This window comes from Gadus chalcogrammus, chromosome 2, assembly GCF_026213295.1.
Source record: "Gadus chalcogrammus isolate NIFS_2021 chromosome 2, NIFS_Gcha_1.0, whole genome shotgun sequence".
Lineage (NCBI taxonomy): Eukaryota > Metazoa > Chordata > Actinopteri > Gadiformes > Gadidae > Gadus > Gadus chalcogrammus.
The window spans coordinates 2,123,410-2,149,618 of NC_079413.1; the positions used below are offsets into that span (position 1 = coordinate 2,123,410).

The 26,209-nt window shown below is 46.3% G+C and overlaps 2 protein-coding genes across 10 annotated transcripts; both read left to right on the forward strand.

Annotated features, from left to right (window-relative positions):
- On the forward strand, nucleotides 1-13,011 carry LOC130406377 (band 3 anion exchange protein-like). 2 transcript variants are annotated; one of them, XM_056611917.1, is made up of 21 exons: nucleotides 1-73; nucleotides 1,092-1,150; nucleotides 1,427-1,482; nucleotides 1,946-2,049; nucleotides 2,528-2,574; nucleotides 2,773-2,938; nucleotides 3,303-3,438; nucleotides 3,798-3,876; nucleotides 3,964-4,006; nucleotides 4,185-4,369; nucleotides 4,722-4,929; nucleotides 6,243-6,446; nucleotides 6,884-7,032; nucleotides 7,469-7,663; nucleotides 7,813-8,037; nucleotides 8,221-8,310; nucleotides 9,003-9,169; nucleotides 9,516-9,757; nucleotides 9,926-10,095; nucleotides 11,063-11,236; nucleotides 12,146-13,011. In XM_056611917.1, exons 2-21 carry the CDS (start codon nucleotides 1,124-1,126, stop codon nucleotides 12,221-12,223), a joined length of 2,745 nt encoding a protein of 914 aa, XP_056467892.1. In that variant the 5' UTR covers nucleotides 1-73; nucleotides 1,092-1,123; the 3' UTR covers nucleotides 12,224-13,011. The 2 variants fall into 2 exon arrangements, with proteins under 2 accessions (XP_056467892.1, XP_056467898.1); XM_056611923.1 differs by having other exon boundaries at nucleotides 37-102.
- A 260-nt stretch (nucleotides 13,012-13,271) lies between these two features.
- On the forward strand, nucleotides 13,272-25,859 carry ubtf (upstream binding transcription factor). Of its 8 annotated transcripts, none has more exons than XM_056611991.1 (20): nucleotides 13,272-14,516; nucleotides 16,086-16,140; nucleotides 16,367-16,539; nucleotides 16,650-16,733; nucleotides 17,155-17,310; nucleotides 17,420-17,484; nucleotides 17,970-18,096; nucleotides 18,218-18,328; nucleotides 18,445-18,578; nucleotides 19,008-19,191; nucleotides 19,345-19,458; nucleotides 19,803-19,961; nucleotides 20,460-20,606; nucleotides 21,413-21,523; nucleotides 21,639-21,730; nucleotides 22,050-22,239; nucleotides 22,663-22,710; nucleotides 23,245-23,310; nucleotides 23,414-23,539; nucleotides 23,664-25,859. In XM_056611991.1, exons 2-20 carry the CDS (start codon nucleotides 16,104-16,106, stop codon nucleotides 23,781-23,783), a joined length of 2,244 nt encoding a protein of 747 aa, XP_056467966.1. In that variant the 5' UTR covers nucleotides 13,272-14,516; nucleotides 16,086-16,103; the 3' UTR covers nucleotides 23,784-25,859. The 8 variants fall into 8 exon arrangements, with proteins under 8 accessions (XP_056467966.1, XP_056467944.1, XP_056467934.1 ...); XM_056611969.1 differs by having other exon boundaries at nucleotides 13,273-14,124; XM_056611959.1 differs by having other exon boundaries at nucleotides 13,273-13,888.
- The last annotated feature ends 350 nt before the right edge of the window (nucleotides 25,860-26,209 follow it).

The following is a 26,209-nucleotide window of genomic DNA, read 5'->3' on the forward strand; positions in this document are numbered from 1 at the left end:
TAGTGCATCGATCAGGACCCCGGATCACTCGCTAGCGGTGTGTGTTGGCGCTTGGAGCACGGTGGACGACCCGGTAAGCTGTGCCTGATTACCTGCGACCAGGTGAGGGTGGGGCGGCCTCGGACCCTACTGGACGGGGCTGGAGGGAGGGGCGGGAGGCGGAGGTGGGAATAGGTAGATGGGGGACATTTGTGTGAATAGTGGGTACACCGTAACAAGGGGAAAGTGGGGTTGCATGTGTGTGGGCTGAGGTTAAGGAGTACAGTTTGAATGTCAGAAAAACATTCTTGTTTCTCTCTTGGGTTTGAGTTGGTCAAGTCTATTTCTTTATTTAAAAAACAATGGTTCTATCGAAAGAAATATGTATTGGATTTATGTTTAACTTTCCAGCATTGTGGTAAAATATTCCAGTAACACATATGCTGTAATGCACCCAGCTTCTTATTGCAGTCATGAAGAACTCCACTGATAGGTACTAGGCAGTAAGGGCCCGTAATAGTTATATATTTCCACACTTTCAAGTAAAATATTTTTTGGGGATAAATAGACATTTTTATTCAATATTGATTTCGATATAAATGCATGTAACAAACATGTGATCAACGTCAAAGTGGACCATTCCCTGCTGTTCTTTTGTCGTTTATTCTTAGGGGGCTATTAAGACTCAAGTACTTGTGTAGGAGTTGTAGATTGGTAGATTTGAAGAGCGCAGAGTGTCTTAACAAGGGTGTAGCCCCCAAGATAACCACTTGTAAGGCCTGTACTTGAGCTCAACTGTAGACCACACATGCCAACGGCTGATTCATTATCTCTGTCAGCATTGGTTCAAAAATACATGGACACGAGAGAGGGATCTGAAATAGACTTAGAAATCAAAATCAATTAGTAATTTCTTGTGTCAATGGCTGTATTCTATAAACTTATAATTTCCACTCACACAAACGTGTATTCATAGAACACCAAATTCAACGTTGAAGAGGTAATATAACATCATTTTAGGTAGTTACCGTGGATAACTTCGACTCGACATTAACGGTACAATTGTTAGTCGTAATAAAATTCTTGTCCCAATAATTCTTTACTTTTTTCAGTAATAGGTGGAGAGCCGATCTGAAAGACAGCGATGGAGAGCAATCTGACTTATGGAGAGGTGGGCTTTACTACTTATCTTGTCCCTTTGAAACATACAGAAAAGCTTTCTAATTATCTAAAGCAAATACTTACTAAATTATACAAATTAATACTTTTAAATTGCTTACTCATATAATTGTATATGTGTGTGTATATATATATATATATATATATACAATTAAAGAAAAAAAATGTTTTGTCTCTGACATTCGTTTCTCCCCAATGTCTATCTCATTAAAGCCATTCCTGTCCTACTGTTTTCAATAAAAATGTCCCCTGATTCTCATTCATCCAGGGTACTGATATGTCCTACGAAGATAATGATACAGCCTTTCCCTCTCCACTGAGACTGTGAGTTTATTCTATATTTTTATTTCATTTTGACGATAAAAAATAACGGGTATTTGTTCCAATTGGGGCCCTCTGAGGAATCAAATGAGCCAATGAAAACGCACCCCATCCAACGCCTGTCCCGCTCACGTAGTTTGAAGTTCAGCGTTGTCCAGCAGCAGCAAATCGTCCATCCTAACGCCTTCCTGGTGAAACTCTGCCCTCTATTGGCGATACGAAGGAATAGCACATGTCAGTGTCATAGTTCTAAGAAACCGTCGAAGGCATTCACTGTCTTTAATACTTAACTTGGCAAATATACTGCCTTTCCAGCCTAACCAGGCTCCATAGTATTTCTTCTCCAAAATAAAAAAGATTGATATAGATACATTTTGTACCTAAAGAGTGGGGTGAGGCACAGTACCCCTGAATCCATTCAAAATGAAGGGTAGAAATAACCGGCTGCATGTCTGCCCACTCCCAGGGGGAGCTTTGCCCTGGAGCAGAGGAGGTGGAACGGGGAGGACGAGGAGGAGGAGGAGGAGGAGTCTCCAATGGAGAACATCTTCATCTCTCCTGACTCAGAAGGTAGGCTGGTCCACCTGGCCTGACGGCTGGACCCAGCACTGGCCTCACTGGGCTGATGTTTGACCAAATACTGTCCACTACGGCAAAGCCGTGACATGTGATCTTTCTTTTACTCTTCTTTCCTTTAATTTTCTTTCCTTCCTTCCTTCCTTCCTTCCTTCCTTCCTTCCTTCCTTCCTTCCTTCCTTATCTCCTTCTTTCCTTCCTTCCTCCCTTCCTTCCTTCCTTCCTTCCTTCCTTATCTCCTTCCTTCCTTCCTCCCTTCCTTCCTTCCTTCCTTCCTTCCTTCCTTCCTTCCTTCCTATCTTCCTTCCTTCCTTCCTTCCTTCCTTCCTTCCCTCCCTTCCTTCCTTCCTTCCTTCCCTTCCTTCCTTCCCTTCCTTCCTTCCTTCCTTCCTTCCTTCCTTCCTTTCCATTCCTTCCCCTTACCGACTTTCTATCTTTCTCTCTTAATTTATTTCCTTTCCCTTTCATATAGCCTACCTCAACCTGAACACCAACGCCACAACCAGAGGAGATGCCCAGGTAAACCTATCAGAGTCCTTCTTTCCATTCATTCACATTGTTGACTAGACTAGTGGTTGCCTACCACAAATCCCAGGCTCACCAACTTAAAGGTGCAGTGTGTAAAAATTAGGTGGGACTTGCAGTAGGCCCCTAGTAGGCTAAGAGCAGGCCTACGGGAGGCCACCAGCAGGCTAACAGCTCCCCTGGTCCCCGCAGGCCTACGTGGAGCTGAACGAGCTTCAGGGCAGCAGCTGGCAGGAGACGGCCCGCTGGCTTGGCTACGAGGAGAACGTCAGCCCGGCCACCGGCGTCTGGAGCTCCGCCCACGTCTCCTACCTGACCTTCAAGAGCCTGATCCAGCTCCGCAAGACCATGAGCACAGGTCTCTCACTCACTCACTCACTCACTCACTCACTCACTCACTCACTCACTCACTCACTCACTCACTCACTCACTCACTCACTCACTCACTCACTCACTCACTCACTCACTCACTGACTCACACTGGACTGAGGGAATGTCGGGGAACCAGGATCCAACTCTGTCATAACAAAGACAGACAGTCTGACTGACTGACTGACACGAAGATAGACAGAGATACTGACGGAGGGAAAGACTGACGGAAAGATAGATTGCTAGAGCGAGATTGACAGACAGAGAAAGATAGCCTCACACAATTGGTGTATCTTGGTGTGTCCATCTGACAGACTGATCGATTTGTTGACGTGTATCCACCTGACCCCCAGGCGCGGTGATCCTGGACCTGGACGCCAGCTCTCTGTCTGCCGTAGCCGAGAGGGCGGTGGACGAGCTGCTGAACAAGGACGAGATCCGGGCCAGCGACCGAGAGTCCCTGCTGAGGTCCCTGCTGATGAGGCGGAGGTAGACGCGCCACACAATTACAATTAGGGCATTCAGCGCTTTTATCCAAAGCGACTTACATCGGTTGATGCACACATTGACACACTGACGGCAGAGTCAACCATGCAAGGCGACAGCCAGCTCGCCGGGAGCAGTTAGGGTTAAGTGTCTTGCTCAGGGACACATCAACACTCAGCTAGGAGGAGCTGGGGATCGAACTGGCAACCTTTCGGTAAAATATTAGTTTACCCTTAAGCACATAGAAATATAAAGGCTACACACAGTTTACTTAGAGACGCTTAAGGTAATGTTGTGTAATAATTTCTGTTGTTTGTTTAGTTTTCTCTCGTTCATGCTTTCCTGTTTTTAAATCCTCATAGCCAAGTAGAAACTGCGCCCGTAGCAGAGGCACCCCCCTCAGGAGACATCGAGATGACCACCTTCTCCGTGCCCAAGAAGGTACCCCACCATGATAACGTAACCCAACCTCACCTGGCATCCTTTTAATACTGATCTCACCTCACGCTTAAACCTTCTCTGTTACAGAGAGACACGTCCGACAACATGGAGGCTTCCATCGTCCTCTCCGGTATGCAAAGAACACACACATACACGCTCACACACGCGCACACACCCAAGCACTTACCTAAGCCAACTTCTGTGGACTTCTATGTCCAAAGACTAATGTGTGTGTGTGTGTGTGTGTGTGTGTGTGTGGCCTGTCTGTGTGTGTCTGCCTCCTGTTGTGTGTGTGTGTGTGTGTGCAGGTGTGGTGGACGTGCTGCAGAAGCCGGTGGTGGCCTTCGTGCGGCTCTCCGACTCGGTGGTGATGGACGCGGTCCTGGAGGCCCCGGTGCCCGTGCGCTTCGTCTTCATCCTGGCGGGCCCCAGTGACAGCGGCCTGGACTACCACGAGAGCGGGCGCGCCATGGGCGCCCTGATGGCCGACTGGGTGAGAGAGGGAGAGGGAGAGGGAGAGGGGGGGAGAGAGAGAGAGAGAGAGAGAGAGAGTTCAATTCATGCCTGCCACGTTTTGGGTCTCTGGCATAAACCAGCTCGAAGGCAATTGACTAAAGGCAAGAAACTGAGAACAATGATTCAAAAATACCGAAACAAAAATATCTACAAACACTATAGGGTTCCCTGTATCTTGAGTCCTGGAACCACTAATAACAATGACCAACCTCCGGGTGTGAAATGCCCAACATAGCACCAACACGTCTGGAAAGCAGATAAACCGTACAGTACTGAATATGCAGTTATACTACACACTATAACCTCCTCTCCCTTCGCCGGTCTCCTAGGTGTTCAGCCTGGAGGCGTACCTGGCCAGGACCGATCAGGAGCTCACCAATGCCATCGCTGACTTCATGGACTCCAGCATCGTGATCCCGCCCACCGAGATACAGGACCAGGGGATGCTGGAGCCGATCATCACCTTCCAGAAGAAGATGCTGCAGGAGAGGCTCCGCCCAGCTGACACTAGGATCGCCTTTGGAGACCGGGCTCTAGGTCAATATGAGTGCACACAAGAAAACCGTGAATACTCTGTGACAGTCTTCTTTTATCTTGAATGCATCAGATATTCAGATCAAGAGACTGATTCCGACAGATTTTCTGGGATTTTCATAAACCGTTTCAACCAGGGTTGTTTTCTGGAAGCAGAGGTTCCAAAACTACTTCTCCCAGGGTATCTTTCTAGAAGCAGGGGGTCCAAAACTGTTCCACCCAGGGTATTTTTCTTGAAACGGGGGTTCCTAAAGTCTTTCAGCCAGGATATTGCTCTAGAAGCAGGGGTTCCTAAAGGGTTCCACCCAGGGTCTTTCCTAACAGCAGGTTATCCAAAACAGTTCTGTGAAGGTACTGTGTACGACCCACTTCATATTGTGTGCGGTACAATAAGCAATACATTCTTTTAATAGCCACTTCGAACCACTGTACATTTCCCATAATGCATTCCACTTTCTGTGGTCTCCAAACATGCTGGTGATCAAATGAAACAAGGCATGAAGACATACATATTTAAAGGATTTGAGTTGCATTGTGGCCATGTATAAACCCACTGACCCCCTATGGCCACACAGTTCGAAAAGGCCGTTTGACTCTTATCTACAAGGCGATGGGTCTTTTTTAACCCCAATGTCTGCATCCTACCTGTCGGCTCCTTAGTAACGACCTACCTGCTCCTTAGTAACGACCTACCTGCTCCTTAGTAACGACCCACCTGCTCCTTAGTAACGACCTACCTGCTCCTTAGTAACGACCTACCTGCTCCTTAGTAACGACCCACCTGCTCCTTAGTAACGACCCACCTGCTCCTTAGTAACGACCTACCTCCTCCTTAGTAACGACCTACCTGCTCCTTAGTAACGACCTACCTCCTCCTTAGTAACGACCTACCTCCTCCTTAGTAACGACCCACCTGCTCCTTAGTAACGACCTACCTGCTCCTTAGTAACGACCCACCTGCTCCTTAGTAACGACCTACCTGCTCCTTAGTAACGACCTACCTCCTCCTTAGTAACGACCTACCTGCTCCTTAGTAACGACCCACCTCCTCCTTAGTAACGACCTACCTGCTCCTTAGTAACGACCTACCTCCTCCTTAGTAACGACCTACCTGCTCCTTAGTAACGACCCACCTGCTCCTTAGTAACGACCCACCTGCTCCTTAGTAACGACCCACCTGCTCCTTAGTAACGACCCACCTGCTCCTTAGTAACGACCCACCTGCTCTCTAATAACACCCATCCAACCTCGATGTCCGCTCCACGTTTCCTGGATGCGTCTGGTTGACGTCTCCTTGGTCTGGTCCCCATGTGTAGTTGAGAAGGCCCCCGAGCCCCCCCGGGAGGACCCTCTGGCCCGCACCGGCTACCCGTTCGGGGGCATGGTCCGGGACCTGAAGCGGCGCTACCGCCATTACATCAGCGACTACACGGACGCCCTGAACCCCCAGGTCCTCGCCGCCGTCATCTTCATCTACTTCGCCGCCCTGTCCCCGGCCATCACCTTCGGAGGACTGCTGTGTGAGTGTCCCGTCGTGTGCGACGGGATCCGGGTGATCGGTGTCTAATGAACGATGATTCATGATTAATGGCCATGGGTTCCATTTTCTTTTAATTTGAACGAAATTGGACGAGCTAAAAAGCTGTGAAATACAAAGAAAGATGTTATGGCCACTCGCCACTCTCGGCGTATTTGATCGTTATGTGTTTTCAACTTTCGGCCTTAAACAACTTGAAATTGTAATTTCTTTCTCCACAATGCCCAAACAATATTGTTTGTAGGTTTGTTTAGTCTGTTAGTTTGAACTTACCGTGTGTGTGTGTGTGTGTGTGTGTGTGTGTGTGTGTGTGTGTGTGTGTGTGTGTGTGTGTGTGTGTGTGTGTGTGTGTGTGTGTGTGTGTGTGTGTGTGTGTGTGTGTGTGTGTGTGTGTGTTCCCTTGCGTTTTCCCATCACCAGCCGACAAAACTGAAAAGTGGATGGGGGTGTCAGAGCTGATGGTGTCCACCTGCATCCAGGGAATCATCTTCTGTCTCATCGCCGCCCAGCCAGTGCTGGTTGTGGGGTTCTCCGGACCACTGCTGGTGTTTGAAGAGGCCTTCTTCGCGGTACGCGTTAACCCAATCGCTCAACGCAATGCATTCTGTTCTGTGTAGTCACAAGGACAAACCCAACATAAAAAAAATAAATTACTAACTTAGTACAATGAGAAGTTAGTTTGTTCATTCGCTAGTTAATTAGATTGCTAGTTTGTTCATTAACTAGCATGTAAGTTGTTAATTAGCTGTTTGTTCATTAGCTAGCAAGTAAGTTGTGAGTTAGTGTTTGATATTTCGCTAGTTCATTTACTAGCCAGCTAGTTAGTTAGTTAGTTGTGTTTTAAATACCAGTCAAGCATAGGAATGCCTTCACCAAATCTCTGGCCATTGGAAACCTTTGATAATTGGCACAACCTCTTGAGAAAAAGAGTGTCCATCTCTGTGGTGCTGAACCTCAGGAACATGCATCATCATCATATGTTCCCTCGTTTTTGTTCCACTCCAGTTCTGCAAGAGCATGGAAATCGAATACATCGTGGGCCGCGTCTGGGTGGGCATGTGGCTGGTGATCATCGTGTTCATCATTGTGGCCGTGGAGGGCAGCTTCCTGGTGCGCTACATCTCCCGCTTCACCCAGGAGATCTTCTCCATCCTCATCTCCCTCATCTTCATCTACGAGACCTTCAGCAAACTCATCAAGGTCTTGTCAACCTCATCCTCCTTCATCCATACTACCAAAGCTTTAGCCAATTGCCTCGGTTACCAAGCAGCCATGATAACACGGGTTTTTGACTCGTTGTGTGCTTCACAAATGCAGTCGCTCACAGTTTCTTCTTCTGGTCATGGCAGATCTTCAAAGCCCACCCTCTGATCCTGAACTACGACACGCTGAACGCCAGCATTGACAACCCCTTCCACCACGTGGACTTCGAACCCCCCGCTAACAGTACACATACACATACACCACCAATCTACCCCAACACTGCTCTGCTGTCCATGTGCCTTATGTTCGGGTGCTTCTTCATCGCCTACTTCCTGCGTATTTTCAAGAACGGCCACTTCCTCCCAGGCCCGGTAAGAACAGCCTTCCGGCTTCTACCTACCTGATGGTGTAACATCAGGAATGGTGTAACATTCACTCTAAACGCATAGCAATACCTTCAACGTGAATATAATACGATTTCAACATCTGCTGCTTCTGTGTCATCAAGCACAATCAGAATGCTGTCTTATTGTTTTGCTCTTTATTTTTTTTAGATCCGTCGTTTGATTGGAGACTTTGGTGTCCCCATCGCTATTTTCTTGATGATCGCAATTGACATCAACATCGATGATGCTTACACCCAGGTAAGCATCAGAAAAATACATCAGATAAGCAAAATGTCTGCTCATGTATCTTTGTGCAGACAGCAGGAATATTGTATAATTATGATTATAGTAATGACTTCATGGTTCATCCATATTGTATATTCCTAGTGTGTATTTAAAAGTATGCCAAATAGTAAAATCGGTGTAAAGAACGTTGCCAACACAGTCCAAAATGTATTTGAAGATAAACACTCCCTACCTATCAGTTCACTGACAGTTTGCTCAGAAATTCCACTATAAAAACAAATATGTCAGTAGGTACCATGTGGCCCTCATAGTAAGGTATCAAATTGAAGCCATAACCCATAATACCACACGTTAACGTTACCCTACCTAGGGATGGGCGATTGATCGAATTTTGATCCCGATTTCAATTTTTTTCAAACTAATATAAACAAGTTTTAGATATTTTTCTTTTCTTCATTAAACGTTTTATAGAAACGACTGCATACAACTGTTCATTATTTTAGATTTGAACATATTCTTTTTGACCATTTTGTGTTTTAAGGCAAAATTCTCAGTTACAATGTGTTTTTTGGGGAGAGACATGCTGAATAAATACATCATGTTTTCAAACTAAAAAAAAAATATTTTGAACAATATTGATCAAAATAATCGTGATTTTTTCCCATTATCGAGCAGCCCTAACCTTACCCCACGGTATCCTGCAGAAACTGGTTGTGCCGAAAGGTGTGCAGGTGACCAACCCAGCGGCCAGAGGCTGGTTCATCAACCCCATGGGGATCGACAAGAAATTCCCCATCTGGATGATGCCTGCCTGCTGTGTCCCGGCTTTGCTGGTCTTCATCCTCATCTTCCTTGAGTCCCAGATCACTACGTGAGTGACAGGAACGTCCACCTGCTCACCGGCCAGCTTGTGGCGTGGCTCGTCATTTTTGCTTTGCCAGTGGCTCCATAAGAGTCTGGCTTACAGACAGCGTTGTCGTAGACCATCGTTGCATCTGCACAAACAAACAAAGCAAAACAGCCTATAACTGCTCTGTGTAATGTCAGGATTCCTAATACATTCAATATTCAGTCCAATACAAAACAATGCACATGTTTTTTTTTTCTGAATTGGAACCAAAATAGCCATGCAAAAAAGCGTGCCCCTCCCATTTCATCACCTCACCTTTGACCTCTCTCTCTCGCTCTCTCGCTCTCTCTCTCCGATCCGCCCACAGCCTCATCGTGAGCAAGCCGGAGCGTAAGATGGTAAAGGGTTCTGGGTTCCACTTTGACCTGCTGATCCTTGTCACCATGGGGGGCATCTCCTCCCTCTTCGGGGTCCCCTGGCTCAGCGCGGCCACGGTGCGCTCGGTCACCCACGCCAACGCCCTCACCGTCATGTCCAAGGGCCCCAAGCCGGAGATCGAGAAGGTGCTGGAGCAGAGGGTCAGTGGGATCCTGGTGGCCATGTTGGTTGGTGAGTACCACAACCCCTACTGCCCTGGCCTCCTCGGTTTGTAGCAGAGGCAATAAGAGGTTTTGGTTGTGAAATGAGTGGTAGTATTTGCAGTTGTAATTGTGGCAACCTTAAAGTCATACTTCTACTGTCGGTGAGCCTTTATGTGTTCCGTGTATTCCCCCCCAGGCGTGTCTATTTACATGGAGCCTATTCTGAAGATGATTCCCATGACGGCCCTGTTTGGTATCTTCCTCTACATGGGTATTACCTCCCTCAGCGGCATTCAGATGTGGGACCGGATCCTCCTGTTGATGGTACCCAAGAAATACCATCCTGCAGATGCCTACGCCACCAAAGTACGTCCCGTCATGTACACACGCATACACACACAGGCAGTCGCCCGCACACACACATGCACACTGGTGAAGAACACCAGCTATAATACGTTTATTCACCAAGAGGGTGCAATGCATATCTTTGATCACATACTTTCAAATGAATATGCAAAAAAAGCATCTTTTTTTTATATCCATCTCAATCTGATCCAACTGTATTGTTGTTTATCTTACTTATTACATATTCTCCCGTATGGTGGTTTATATATACAGTTTAAAAAAATACACACTTTGATAACTTCCTTATGAATTCTAAGCCTATGAATTCTATGAATTCTAAGCCAATACATCTGTGGAGCAGCCTTCCCATCACTTCAAGACATTTACAACACCTGGGTTACAAAGAGGGCACACAACATCATCACCAAGGACACTAAGCACCCCCAGCACACACTGTTCACACTGCTACCATCTGGCAGACGCTACAGGAGCATGAAAGCCAGAACAACCAGACTTAAAAACAGTTTTTATCCACAGGCCATCAGGCTGCTGAATGACTCTCTCAAACATTGATGACACCCTGTGTTTGCACTATATTCAATACTGTGAACTGTATTTATTTTCAACTGTGAGCTTCATTTGCACTTTGTACTTATCTACTAATAACATTCAATATCCAATGTATATATTCAAAAACGTCTATATTTCAATGTCTTTCAGGGCCTTCTGCTGTATGCGAACATTGCTAAACAGCACCTTGTATTTAACTGTTTTTGTTTAACTAAATTCTGCTCTTTGAACATATATTTTTAGTAGTTTAGTTTATTTATCTACTTTATTTTAAGTATATATTATATATATATATATATTTTGTGTGAAGGGAATTTGCAACTTAAGAATTTCATTGCCCAGTGCAAACTATGTTTCCATTGTGTATATGACAATAAACAATCTTGTATCTTGTATCTATTCTTCCCTTTGTCTGCAGGTAAAAACCCTGCGGATGCACATGTTCACGCTGATCCAGCTGGTATGTCTGGGGGTCCTGTGGGCGGTCAAGATGAGCCCCTTCTCCCTGGCGCTCCCCTTCGTCCTCATCATGACCATCCCACTGCGCATGTTAATGACCGGCCGACTGTTCTCCACCCTGGAGATGAAGTGTGTAAGTATCGCTCAGGGGGGAAAACCACTCCGTACAGCTGATAATACTAATAATAATTGATTGGTGCTCTTTTTGACGCTCAAAGACGCTTTGCAGTGAAGTGGGGGGGGACCTCACTCACCACCACCAGTGTGTAGCACCCACTTGGGTGATGCACGGCAGCCAATCTGCGCCAGAACGCTCACCCCACACCAGCTTGAGGTGGAGAGTGAGGGAATTAATGATTCAGCCAATTATACAAGAGGATGATTAGGGGGCCAGATTGAATGAGCCTGGTTGGGCAGTTTTAGCCAGGACACCGGGGAAACCCCTACTCTTTGCGATAAGTGCCCTGGGATCTTTTATGACCTCACTGAGACCTAATTAGTAGGGTAGCTCGTAGCAGAGCGCTTTGGTCAAGAAGGGAATTGATTTCCCTTGCTGAGATGCAAGGCACTAATAGAGGAGCGGGTAGAGGGGGCAGGTGACAAGTCGGCTGCAAATACCCGGGGATTGGACCCGGCGACTTTTGGGGGACAGGGGGGCGGGAGTCGGCCGCCCGACTAACGGTGGAAGCCTTAAGAGACGAGCCAGTGACGACCGAAATGGGGACGCCCATGAAAATAATTCCCGGGAGCCCATCATGTTTTATTCAGTGTGTTATTTCCAGAATAACTCTTGAATCTTTTGGATTCAGGTTTGAAGAATGTATTGCCATACCATAGATCTGCCATTTAAAAGGAATTTAATTTGACTTTTATTAACACTAACATTAGAACTGAAAGAAAATGCATATTATCTCGAGCTTTAAGTAGTATGTGGCTTTTGCTTTTTGCCCCCACTGCCTCGTCCGAGTGCATTCAGCCCCGTTTGTCTTAAAGTGTCTACTGGGGTGTTTAGTTTGTAATGGGATGTGTGTGTATGTCACAGCTGGACGCTGACGATGGCAAGGTGACGTTTGAAGAGGAGCCTGGACTGGATGTGTACGACGAGTCACCACTACCGTAATAGAGTACACCATCGCCAGGAACAACACCGTACAATTTGGACCAAATTCTTTATTCAAATTGTCATGTGCCTTGAAAACAATATACAGGTTATTTTTTTTTGCAAAAGAGAAATGGGGACACTGCTTTGATTGTGGACTGCGCGCAATTAAATGTGTCACAGTATCGTTAAGTTAATTCATGCCTTTTTTAAAAAAAGAGTAAAAGTTATGAATAACCAGCTATTTTATCATTTAAAAAGTTTCAAAAATCTAACTTTAATAATCAGTGATATTGTCATATCTTTATTATGTTTAGATTGGGCTGCGCGAATAGTGCTTGACAGAACAGATCTGATTTATTGCCTCACAATTGTCCCTGTATATATTTTTTCTTAGTGTTGAGTTTATAAGTAATAGTTTTACATATCAAATAGTTTGACTGAATGACTTTTTTTTTCCCTTATCCCGTCTGTTTGTGTTTAAATAAGCTATGCATGTGATTACTGTTTTACCAATCAGTTGGCATATGGATGACATTTGTATACAGTGAGATTAAATATCTTACTTGACTGCTTGTGAGTTTGAATTTCTTGGCTTTATCAGAATGACGTATGTACTTGTTATTGTATTATTGGTGGCTCGAACAGCAGAGGGAGGAACCACTAGAGAGCCTCTTTTGATGCCGGGTGTGGATCAAATAAAAATGTAGTTTAGGTATGTGGTGCTATATGTGTATGTGTCCCTGTGCACAAGTTTGAATTCCACTTTAATAAAATGTTATAAACCTGATTGACTTGACTTTATTACGTTGTTACAATATAGACCTACGACCTGTTGATGTGCATTGCACCCTCACGTAGTGCTATGTGATGCTGCGCACCGCTCAAAGTCCAGTGGCTGCACCTCCGACTGGGTGGCTTCGCCTCCACTATCATTTAACATTGCTGAGCGCTCATTGGAAAGTCATTTGTTTTCAAAGAATTCGGCTGTGTGGATTGGTCGGCCCGGTAACGCCCACAAACAAGCCAAGGTGGAGTTGAGGGAGAAAATACATGCTGGGCAAAATGAAGCTACCAAACGGGAAGCCTTTGATTCACCAAAAGGCCGGAGTTATCCGAAACACCATCCAGTCATGAGACCCACCGTTCTGTTACCATTGCACTGTTGATGTCCAAGTAGAAAGCTGTCATTAAAAAGAAAATTCTGACGATTAAAAAAAATAAAGGTTTATTTACATTGAAATCACATTAAAAAAACATTGCGGATCATTCAATACATCGTCACAAAAAGTTGCTCCAGAAAGGCACACGGTGTTGAAACGGTGGCTGCGTAAAGTCTACCCCAAAGCCGATCCGAATACGTGCAGGGTAATAACGGATCGGCCGGCCGCACAGATCGCTCCTCCAGCAATATGTGGGGAAAATAACAACCACCATCGTCGGCTTCGGCGTGAGGAAGAAGCAGCTGGAGAGAGATCGAAAATGTGGACGGGGCCACGCATGGCGAAATGGTTGGATCGAGAGAGCTGCGCGTTGAGTGGAGGGAGAAAGCAAGTGAGATGGAGGCGGGGGGAACTTCCATCTCTGCGGGGACTGGAGCGCCTGTGCCCTGGACCGACGGCGCAGTGCTGGCTAACGTTCAACCCACCCCTTCTTCCACAACGAGACTGACTCACGCCGAGACAGGTAAGCCGCTCAACCGCTTACATTTACAGCCCGACTGCGTGGTAAACAATCGCCTTTATGGTTTACCACCTTAAATATAAAGGCGCGTTTGGGATTGTTTTTTTTGTTGTTATTGTTTGCTTTGACATGTTTTTAAAACCGCCTTCAAGGCGAGCCGTTCGCTAGCCTCCACCACGCCGACCACTGTAGGGTACAGACGAGGTCGCCATACCCGAATTCCTTGTCCTCTACAGCGGGTAAGAAATCCTGCTCAAGACCTAGATTTTGTCGTAAAAATATAATGTTTCTACTCGGTCATGGTATGGGCTCATACGATTAACTTAAAGGATACGGGGGACATTATTTTAGAGAATAAACAGGGGTTTTCCGCGTGGGGACCTCCATGCGGTTGTCGTCGGAACAGCCATCCGCCTCGCTGGTTAGCCATCAGGGATATCGGTTTAATATCTCACCGTACGGTCTCTCCCTCTCTCACCGTGCCAGAAAGACCCAGGAAGGTCGGCGAACCCGCCTTCTGGGGCACCTGGGCTCTTAGCTCGACGATATATTAGTTCGCAACGCGGTGGTCGGGCTTTAAAGCGCGTTTGTGGGTCGCTGTGCGTGCAGACCGCCATTGGACCTTGACACGGTAGGTCTCCCAGCAGCCTGGGCTGAAGCATGGCGGCTCTATAGCCCTGGTGGCTCCAGTGAAGCACTGGCAGACACTTCGATGGTAAAATCGTCTCGTTTCAAACAATGCGACGTCGGTATCGCCGTGCGGTTGATGTGTCGTGGACTAAAGATATTTGGGGATTGAGTGTTGATGATTTAAGTCCGATAGTCTAGTATTTCGTGTGTTTTCTTCACGTTTCGGTCCTTGAGTCTTGTACCTGAAACCACCGTTTCCTCTCCGCCGTACATTTTGAGAAAGCGCTGCGTTGGCTCACATGTTCTGAGGAGCGGGACTTTAATGCGATATTTTACATTGTTTTAAGTTATAAAGTGAATTTAGTAAGCGTAAGTTTTCTTGGAGCATCATTTGACGTTTTGAATGTATACTTTAAAAAGTTTCAATTCAGTGGTTCATCAAATAAGTGTTAAACTACTTTTTAGCGGGTTTTACTGACGCATTATAGACCATGGTGATACTGGATTTCTCCCTTTTTCTTGTGACTTCAAATGTTACCCGATTTAACACATTTCCCGACCGGAGATTGCTCTATTTTTGGTCCGAAAAAAACAAACATATCTACACGTATATTGCTGGAAACATCTGCACCGTGGCCAACGTGAAATGGCCGGCTTCAAGGACGGTTTGAAACGACGAGCATCCGCCATCATGGCTGCGAGCTCGACTACGCCTCGCCAAAGAATGCGCTATGGATGTTCTCAGCCCCTGCAATGAGACAGCAACAGCAAACAGTATTTAATGGCAGACGATTCTCTGGACCAAACAACGACTGCTAACGATAATCCCCCCGTCCCCCAACCCTTCGACAACGGCGAATGTCACGGCGGAGCTAGATCACGGTGGAGCGTCCTCTCTGTAGTGAGGCGGTTGGTACTGTTCCCCCCCCAAGCCACCATTTCCCTCCGTCGTCGGAGACCGAAAGCAGATCCCCCGTCCGTGGTCAGCTGGTCGCCTACAGCTGCCCGTCGACCATGAGCACTCGCTTCCTTCTTCCGTGGAACCTCCCAACCGCCACTCCGGGAAAAGACTCCATTACCGAGTGGATGCGGGGGAGAAAATGGTGGCTCCTCTGGCGCGTCCTCCAGGACATTTTGTCGAGAAATAATATGAAGAATTCCGGCTGACAAATTGCCCGACGGTAGTGTTGTGCCGGTGCTCGTTGAAGCCCTCTGCGGTGTTATTTGAGATTTGAAGCCGTCACAAGCAATAGCCTATGTCTCACGATGTAGCGTTACGTTTAGGGGCGGTGTAATGAACATAAAACCATTATGTTGGAGCGTTTTTTTTTTTCATTGGTCGGATTGTGAAGCTTATTGCTTGCTCTTGAGTTTTAAATACGGCCGGAGAAAACATTTGATGTGTGATTTTGTAATTTTGACGAAATCATATGAAACCAACTCTAAAATAGCGAATACCTAAAATAGCGAAGCAATTGTAGAATAGGATTTCCCCTATATGCAAAACTCAATTGAGGGAAGTTTTGGTATTGCATTTGGCTAATTCTTTATTTTTTCTTTCTTTTTTTAGAATACAACAATAAATCAAATGAATGGAGATATGGACACCGCTATCCCGGACCAAGGTTTGATATTTTATATATGTGTTATGCGTATACACCAATGCATAATGATAATGAATAGTTTTGCAATAGTGGCCAATCACATCTTTTTGTCTGATAAATGAGGAGAATTATGCAAAAGTTTTAACTAACTTACTTTTTTTTTTTTTTTTTTTACTTTATAGCTCATTCAAAATCAAGTCCCAGACTGAGTGAATACTCTTTTAACAGTTTTCTTGCTTTTCTACAGTTTGGGCCCAGGATGATCTTTTCAAACTTCTGGAATTGATGAAAATTGCCCTGCCCCTGAAAGACCTGACCAAATACAAGACCTCAGAGTCCCACCTGGACTGGGAGAAGGTGGCCTTCAGCTCGTACACCGCAGATCAATGCAAGCAGAAGTGGTCGGAGGTCTCCAAGGAGGTACGGTTCAGCCTGATGAACGTCCACGTTGATGTGATCTGTTTATTACTTTTAACAGTCTGTTCTTGTGAAAGGTAAACTCAAATTGAATGGTCTGTCTCCTCCCACAGATCCGCAAGTTCCGGACTCTGACGGAGCTGATATTTGACGCACAGGACTACATCAGGAATCCCTACAAGGGCAAAAAACTCAAGGTGACGCATCGTACCAAACCAATTGAGTTCCAATGCAAATTTATTTTTACAAATGCAAACATTTTATGCAAATATCCAACAACTATCATCATACTCAACTGATTAAGTTACAAAGCACACAGATTATACAAATAGATCTCCATTTATCGTTAGTGACGCGACCTTCTCAACTGATTGAGTTCCAACGCAAACATTTTAAACTGCATAGCAAGTTTCCTGTGGAACCCAACCAATTGAGTAGTATGGTCACAAATCGATAGATGGTGATTATGTGTATAATGTATTAATGTATAATACAAATAACCAACATCTATTGAGGCCACCCCACTCAGTCGATTCACTTCCTATGCAAATATATTATACAAATAGATCTCAGTCTATCATTTGAATCCTAATTGCCCCACTTTCTTCCCATCAACAGAAGCACCCAGACTTCCCCAAGAAGCCCTTGACGCCATACTTCCGCTTCTTCATGGAGAAGAGGGCAAAGTACGCCAAGCTGCACCCGGAGATGAGCAACCTGGACCTCACCAAGATCCTGTCCAAGAAGTACCGCGAGCTGCCGGAGAAAAAAAAGGTGGGTTGGTATAAGGACCCTGAGATTGTGTGATTTGGGCAGTTACTTTTTAACTTTTTTGAAAGTTACGTCATAACGTGTTTTTTTTTTGTTTTTTTTCCCATTGCAGAAGAAATATGTGGAAGACTTTGTGAAGGACAAAGAGTCGTTTGGGCTGAGCATGTCCAAGTTCAGGTAAAACCACAAAAAAGTGGTGGTGGTCTTTATACAATGCCTTGAGTCTAAACGTTTAGCAGGGGACAAGATATTTTAACATATTGGAAGACATTAACACAAATTCCATATTTGATAAATTTATCGATTTACTTGGTAGTGTTGAAAGATTGGTAATAATAGTTGCAACAAGTATGACTTTTTACCTCAATTAAGTTGGTACGCATTTCAAAAGACATCCAGCCTGCACCAGTACAACAAAAGATGTAGCCTCCAACCGATCTTTTATCGACGGGCACAAGTTTTAATTTGACATCGTCTGGGACTTCAATCGGAAGGCCAAGTAAACATTTTACAAAGATTCGACGACAGACAGCCCAGTAACTCAGTGGTGATTTATTTTTTCCCCATCTACAATGATGTGGTGATATTTTGATGTTGCGTTATGTTCAGAGGCAGATTGGTTTCAATCCTAACCGTCTCTCTGTGTGATTCGTCCTCGACAGGGAAGAGCACCCGGAGCTGGTTGAGTGCATGACCAAGAAGGGCTCCAACGTGCCCGAGAAGGCCAGGACCCCCCAGCAGCTTTGGTACACACACGAGAAGAAGGCCTTCCTGAAAACAAACGCTGACGTGAGTCCAACCCCCCCCCCACCTTTCTGCCATTTCATCTTCAGTTGAAAGTCGCACGGAGCCTTAACTGTTTCCCATGCTACCGTCTTAATCTCAATGACCATATCGTTTTAACTTCCAGGCCACAACCAAAGACATCAAAGACAGTCTGGGCAAGCAGTGGACCCGGCTCACCGACAAGAAGCGACTGAAGTGGATCGGGAAGTCTCTGGAGCTGCAGAAACAGTATGAGGTGAGTAGGCTGCGCCGCGTACAGACACGGCACTCCACCTCTCGCCACACCCGTTACATACAGGCCTCATCGGCGCTGCCGTGGTCTGACCCGTGAACGTTGACCCTGTGCTTCAGGAGACCATGCGGGAGTACATCCAGCAGCACCCCGAGCTCAACATGAACCAGGGCGACTACTCCAAGTCCACCCTCACCAAGGCAGAGCGCCACCTGAAGGACAAGTCTGACGGCCGCCCCGACAAGCCTCCCCCGTGAGTGTCCTCTCAAGCTCCTTTTTTTATTTAATAAATTAGATTCATCTTCGAGTCACAAAGTCGCACCGCCAGTTAGAGCGGACAGGGCACGGTTATTGAGTTTTAGAATTCTAACATTCTCCCACCTTCTAACTGGGAGGGGCTCGATCTCAACCGTTGCGATTCAAAGTAGTAAATAAGTTATAAGCCAAGCAAGGTGCGACCTCATTTGAGAGGCGTGTCGTTAACGAGCGGAGATTGGGGCTCTTGCTCAGGTTGGACATTCGATTTGAAACCCAGAACCAGACGGCTGGGATACAAACGCCCGACCCCTGTTGGAGTATCCTCCTCCCCCCGCTGCTTGTTCACCCAGACTAGCCTCTTGGGTCACAAATGCTCAGTGCTCAATTGACACATGCACGTGTGTATGTGTGTGTGTGTGCGCAGGAACGGCTACTCCATGTTCTGTGCGGAGCTGATGTCGAGCATGAAGGACGTGCCGAGTACGGAGCGCATGGTGATGTGCAGCCAGCGCTGGAAGCTGCTGAAGCAGAACGAGAAGGACGCCTACCAGAAGCGCTGCGAGCAGAGGAAGAAGGAGTACGAAATCGAGATGAACCGCTTCCTCGGCGTAAGTCTTGGATCTATACTCCCATAGATGAGTTGGTGTGTGTGTGTGTGTAATATGGATTTTTATACCGCTGGAACCTTTTTCCATTCATAAAATGATGGTTGTGTAGGTTACGGTGCTCATACCTTGTGTGGTGTGTGTCTGTGTGTGTAGAGTCTGTCTGTGGAGGAGCAACAGCGCGTGCTGGCGGAGCAGAAGATGATCGGCTTTAAGAAAGGAAACGCTCTCGGCAACGCGGCCCCGGCGAAGAGAGCTTCCAGGGCCAAGGTAGAAACCTCTTCCTCTGCTGCTATCGGATCAACACCCGGCTGAACAACGTGTCTCAATACATCTGCTTATAACTCGACACCTGCCATGAACACGTTCATGGCCGTGGTGTTAAATTATCATAAATGATACACAATCATTGCATTGTATCAGAAATTGTGTTCATGCCAGGAAATGTACTTGTTTGATGACTACAATGCAGTTCACAAGCATAGATCAGTAATACACAACCACAAACCTACTCTTAGCCTTGCTTGTTGTATCAAAAGCTGTTGAAGTCACCCCCCGCTAGCCTAGCCACAGTCTCACCCTGCATTGGCGTCTCGCCGCCGTCTTGTGTCCAGCAGGCCGGCGCAGAGAAGCCCAAGAGGCCGATCTCCGCCATGTTCATCTTCGCTGAGGAGAAGCGTCCCAAGCTGCAGCAGGAGCGCTCGGACCTGTCTGAGAGCGAGCTCACACGCCTGCTGGCACGCATGTGGAACGAGCTGTCGGAGAAGAAGAAGGTAAGGGCCTTGGGGAGGGGGGGGGGGGGGGGGCAGAGGGGATTAGGGGCACGGGAAGGCTTCTGTTGTTGTTGTTGTTGTTGTTGTTCCGGATATTTGGGTTTAGGCAAGGCATGGCAACTTGGTTTATATACCACTTTTCATAAACGAGGCTGGCTCAAAGTGCTTCACATAAAAACATTGTCCTGCAATAAAATAAAATGAGAAAATAGGATAGAGAAATAAAATAAAAAATGCTTTGTAGAAAAAGTGCAAAAGTTTGAAGTGCAATGCATATAAGCTTTAGCAGAAGTCTAATGTAAACATAAAAGTCCTACGTCTTGTTTTTAAAGTGGTCAAAGTTGGTCTTAAACCCTAGTGTAGGAATCCGTATTTGCTGTCTGTAAAAGCTCAGCGTGGTCACGTGACCACCGGGCAGGCAGAACGTCCCAGCCAATGAGGAGCCGTGTGTGTGCCGAGCTGACCGTCTGTGTGGTGTGTCCCTGGCGCCCCCTGCAGGAGAAGTACAAGCGGCTGGAGGCGGTGCTGAAGGCTGAGACGATGAAGAAGGAGAAGGAGGAGCGAGGCCACCTCCCCGACCCGCCCAAGACGGCCCAGGACATCTGGCAGCAGAGTGTCATCGGAGACTACCTGGCCCGCTTCAAGGTGAGCCCCCCGCTCCCTTCACACGCTCCTTAGTTAACTACATAGACACGCAACGTCAATGTATGAAATGGTTCGTTTTTTCCTAGGAGTAGACATTTCTAAGAAAAGATTGTATATTTATCTGAACACAGAAATTACCCTAGATTAAGAGTTTCTGCTTTTGTTTAATTTTTTTTTAATCATTCGTCCTTAAAGATCTGCTATTATACTACTTTTCTGGTCTTCATTTCCTATTAATGACTCCTATAGAGCAACCTGACACGAATCACAGCACAAAAAACAATGTCGATTTTCGGGAAGCTCTTCCTCTCATCTGGGCGCTTTCAGCCTCCTCTGTCAACACTCAGCTCCTTCCTTCTCCGCCCCCTCGCCCCCATCCTGCCACCCCTACTGTGTTGTGATTGGTTACCTTCCGGAAGAGCATGTTGCAGCGTTACCGTACATGGAAAATCCGCATTGTTCTACGTAGATAAATCCCAGAAATTTGAACAAGTGAATGGCGACCGGCGTCCCTAGTGTTTAGCGCTCAGCACAGCCACCCCAGACGGTCAGCAGGGAACACCTCTAAATGCATGTACGTCATTATTGGACACTAAGTATGGTTAAACATGACTATAAATCATTAAAACAACGATTATAGGTCATGAAAGTTGAAAAGCATAGTAGGTGCTCTTTAAAACTAATTTATTAAACGGTCAGGACAGATTGGGGCAGTGTAGGTTACCGCCCAGATGCGATAGGACACAGCGAGGGTATTGGACGGTTCTGACGCTCTCTAACACCATGTCCCCGTCCACCCCCCGCAGAGCGACCGACCCAAGGCCCAGAAGGCGATGGAGACCACCTGGAACTCCATGGAGAAGAAGGAGAAGATGCTGTGGATCAAGAAGGCGGCCGAGGACCAGAAGAGATACGAGGTAGGGGCCCTCGCTAAGGGGAACCCCACCCAGCTCCGCTCAGCTCTGAAGACCACACTGGACTGGAGTTCTGACCCGTCACTCTGTTTCCTCTCCCCCCCCCCCCCCCCTCCAGAGGGAGCTCTGTGAGATGAGGTCGCCCGTCACCACCGCCATCGCCTCGGGGAAGAAGATGAAGTTCGAGGGCGAGCCCAAGAAACCTCCCTCGTGAGTTGACCACCAGAAACCATACAATTAGTTTTTTTTTTAGCTTTGTGTTAATATCACTTTTCTTCCTGTTGACATCGAATGGTGGCCCATCCTTCTGCATCCATCCACCTACTGTTAACAAACTTGAGGCTGCTAGAGTAACTAAATGTTGTTCTCTACTGTTAACCACCTAGAGGCTGTAAGAGGAACTACAGTTGACCCCCTATAGACCATTAGAGGAACTACATGTTGTTCTCTACCGTTCACCCCCTAGAGGCAGTTAGAGGAACTGCTTGTTATTCTCCCCTCCGTGTGCTGACGTCCGTTGTCCCTGCAGGAACGGCTACCAGAAGTTCTCCCAGGAGATGCTGTCCAACGGCGAGCTGAACCACCTGCCCATGAAGGAGCGCATGGCAGAGATCGGCGGGCGCTGGCAGCGCCTCGTCCAGAAGGAGAAGGACCAGTACAAGAAGATCGCCGAGGAGAAGCAGAGGCAGTACAAGGTGCTGCTGGAGCAGTGGCTGGCGGTAAGGAACTCAAAGAATATACTGAATATTATTAATTTTAACTGAATACAATTGTATTATTTCTATGCATTATATAATGCAAAATAGTTGTGGATTTTATTTAGCTATTATTATATCATTATTATTTAGCAATATTTTTAATGCCAATTGTATGCGAGTACAAATCCTTTTTGTGTGTGGATCTGGATCCCTCTAGCCTATTAAGGTGCAAAGAAAAGTATTTATCTTTGCTGAATGCGGCTTAAGATGTCGAGTATATTAAGTCGTTTATTTAGGGAGAGTTTTCCGAATCACTCACAAAAACATAGTATCGTTGTACTTTTTGGAGTTGGTTGCGCTCTGCATGGTTGACGTAACGATATCGGTTGTGACCGGAGGGGTGTGTGAGAGATCCTAACCTCTGTTGTCGTGTTGTCTCCGCAGAGCATTTCCTCGCAAGAACGACACATCTACAAGGAGTACAACTCGCAGGTACGGTGGCTGTTGCATCGCATTACATTTATTTAGGCTTTGGCCCAAAGCAACCTACATTGTGAAGATACAAAAGGATACAAAGGAAGTGCAGAACTCATACTACTACATACAATTCTTCTAATTAGCTGGAGGCTTCAAGGGCCGTCATGAGATGGAAGTAATACAGTATATTTATTTATCATCACAACGGTGACTGCTTGTGCTGTTTATTTCATAAGCTCTTGTGCGGCTGTACTTTACGCTTTTGTAATGACTGCGAGTCTCTCAAATCAGACTAAATTAATATCTTACCAGCTCAGATCTGGTTGAATTGGGCGAGTCGGCCCCACTGGCTTATTAAATTTTTTAAATCCCCTCGCTCCACACGAATGAGAGCCCGTCGGTAAAAACGATACAAAGCGTAGCTCCGCACCGTCCAGTCGTTGGTTTCCGGCCCAAGATCTGTGCCGTCTCCCCCCAGGAGTTCTGCTTTAACAAAGCAGGAATGCTGGAGCAGAGATTAATGATGTTGTGTCTCTGTCGACCTTGCAGAAGAGGAGGTGCACCGCGAAGCCCGGCGGACCAAACGCCAAAGTGAAGGCCAAGGCCAAGAAGCCGGTGAGTCTCTCCTCGGTTCATGAGCTTTGTTTTGAACGGCCTCCATTGGTCTCTATCTCTACCCCGGTGTCTGACCTGATACTCTGCACCCCTCCCACCACAGGAGTCTGAGGAAGAAGAGGAGGAGGATGACGACGACGAAGAAGAGCAGGAGAAGGCTTCCTCTGCGGATTCGTCTAGCGAGGAGGACGATGATGATGATGAAGACGAGGAGGACGATGACGATGACGTGAGTGAACTTCCGTTTGGGTTGTTGACGAGAGGCAAATAGTTGCTGTAGGCATAAAGTGCAGATGATGATAACGATAAGACATTGTATAAGTGCTGACGTCTCTCGGCTCTCGTTTGACCAGCAGAACGACGAGGAGGAGGAGGACGACGAAGAGGACGAGGCGGCGGACAAGGAGAACAAGTCTGAGGAGAGCAGCAGCGGATCGAGTTCCGCCTCGTCCTCGGACTCGGACACGGAGTGAGCGGGGGGGGGGCGCCTCCCCCTCCCCCGTCCGAGAGACTGAGCTGAGTCCAGGGAGCTCTGCCACTGTGCCAACCCCGTTGTCCGCCCCCCCCCATCCCCCCCCTCCTCCTCCACCACCACCACCAGAGGGCGCTCCTGCGTTGCCTCGTACATTTCTCCCACACAAACTCTCACCGATAAAGGCCCTCCCCCTTCCTCGACCCTCTCGCCCCGGGCGAGGGCACCACCACCACCACCTGTCCCCACGTGACCCCGCCTGCCCTGGGGGTGGGGGCCTCTCGTAGGTCCGCTGAGGGGGTGTCAGCCCAGGGGGGCTGATGGGTAATGGAGTTTTATTGGCCGGGGTGAATAACTTTTCTCCTGGCGTTTTTTTTCTTTTGGTTCTTTGGACGAGGTTAAAACGGTTTGACATCTGAAGTGGGGCGTGGGCGGTGACCGGGGTCCGCGGGGCCAACGACCATATCGACGATGGTGACTTGGTTTTGGGGCGCCTCCAGGCCATAAACAAAAATATTGCACTCTTCAGAATGTGTCCTTGAATCTTTGTTTTTAGAGCCTGTGTTTTTTTTTTTTTGTCCTTTTTCAACTTCTAGTGACGTAGTTGTTGCCATGTGGGATCTGGAAGAGGTTGTCTTTTCAGGAAAAATCAAGCCATGATGAATGTCTTTAACTCTTTCTCTTTCTTTGTCGCTGGACTTTTTGAAAACAGCTGGCTTCTTCTTTCCCGTATGTGAACCCGATGACGCGCTCTGTCGTGGACGGGCGTTTGGAAGTTAACCGTGGTTACTAGGTCTTCGTAAGTTCTGTTTCTCAACCACGGATGGTATTTTGTTACAGTGTGAGACAATTCAGTTGAGGATTTTATTTTCCTTTTGGTTTTTGGCAATTACAAACATTTCAAAGTGTTCCGAAACGTTGGTTGTGTTCATTTATTCTGTTTTTGGTCTGAACATTTTACCCGTTTTTGTTTTTAGTTATTTTTGTTCATCAGATTTGGGGTCAGTCCCCCTACTCGGCCTATGTTTTATATTTAATTTCCAACTTTTTTAATGAAGCCATGGTATCTTTCTGATTTTTAACTTGTGTTCAGATTCATGGTTTCTCTTGTCTTTCTGAATTTCGGCTTAACGATAATGACTGTAAGCCCAGCCGGTTTGTGGTCTGTTTATCCCAAAAAAAAAACGTGTGCACTTAAATGTAATTTCTTTCTCCCTTTTGTGTATGTGTGCATGCTCGAGCAGTACACACGCTTACAGGTGTCTGTGTGTGTGTCCGTACATGCACACGTACACATGTATGCGTGTGTATATATATACAAAGGTGTGAATATCGCTTTGCTTTAACGTTTGCGTTTCTGGATTGTGTTCATACTATATGACGTGACTGCAGCACACTGTTCTGTGCCCCCATTCTGGGACATCACCCCTACACCATGAATGTAGATATCGTTTGATCTCATTTTTCTTCCAAAGTTCTCTACTGATTTATTTCTGTTTTTTTCTTTTTAAGTGCTTTTTTCGTCGTTAGTTAATTGGAAATTGCCAGGTTTTGTTATACATATTCCTGATCCGTTTGAGGAGCGATTGAGAGCTGGACAAAATGTCTGGTGGTGATTTTACTGAGTTTGACCATTCGAAATCTCGTATATAATTGGATAAAAGGTGTGCTATATTTATATAATTGTTGGCAGAAATGTGAAAGCCGATTGAGAATTTTGGCTGACATAAAGGGATATGGTAAAAACTCAACTGCCGATTAAAAGGGGGGTGAATTCTGTTATCTCTTTATTGTACATATTTTTTTATTGAAGTTTTATGTTAGCTGCTAATTAATTTGGATAAACCTACACCAGTGTCTCCGGACACGTGTCCTTTATTGGCGGGTATGTCATCATCTGCTTCGGTCATCAGTTGTCTACCCACGTTGGTTTGTTTGTAGAAGTATTGAAGACGGCAAAGCTTTAAAGTCTTTATTGCTGATCCTTTAAAAAAATTGATGTTTTCTATAGCGGAGGGTGTTCTGATGTCCTTGCAAATTTAAGTATTTGGGCAAATAAAATCTTAAAAAATATATATTTTGTGTTTTGTCATGTTGAACATGTGTGTGAATTTCCCAGGCATAAATCTGTAAAGTTACAGTAATTCATAAGCCATATGAATATTCCTATTAGCTACGCTCTATGGCCTGTTCATAATTTATGTCTACGTATAAATGAGATAGTTTCGATTCTTGTATTGCCTTCAGTTGGCGAAACAAAAGTAGGTGTACTTACAAAGGTAGGTATATGGCCAGACTTAGGCATAACCAATCGAACATTGATGCCGCTCTATGAATCTTGCACCTCTGGTAATGCCTAGATTGAACCAGCAGAAAGCAGCGCTGCTCTTGTTGATGAGCGGTGTTGCCATATTGGGCCAGATATCC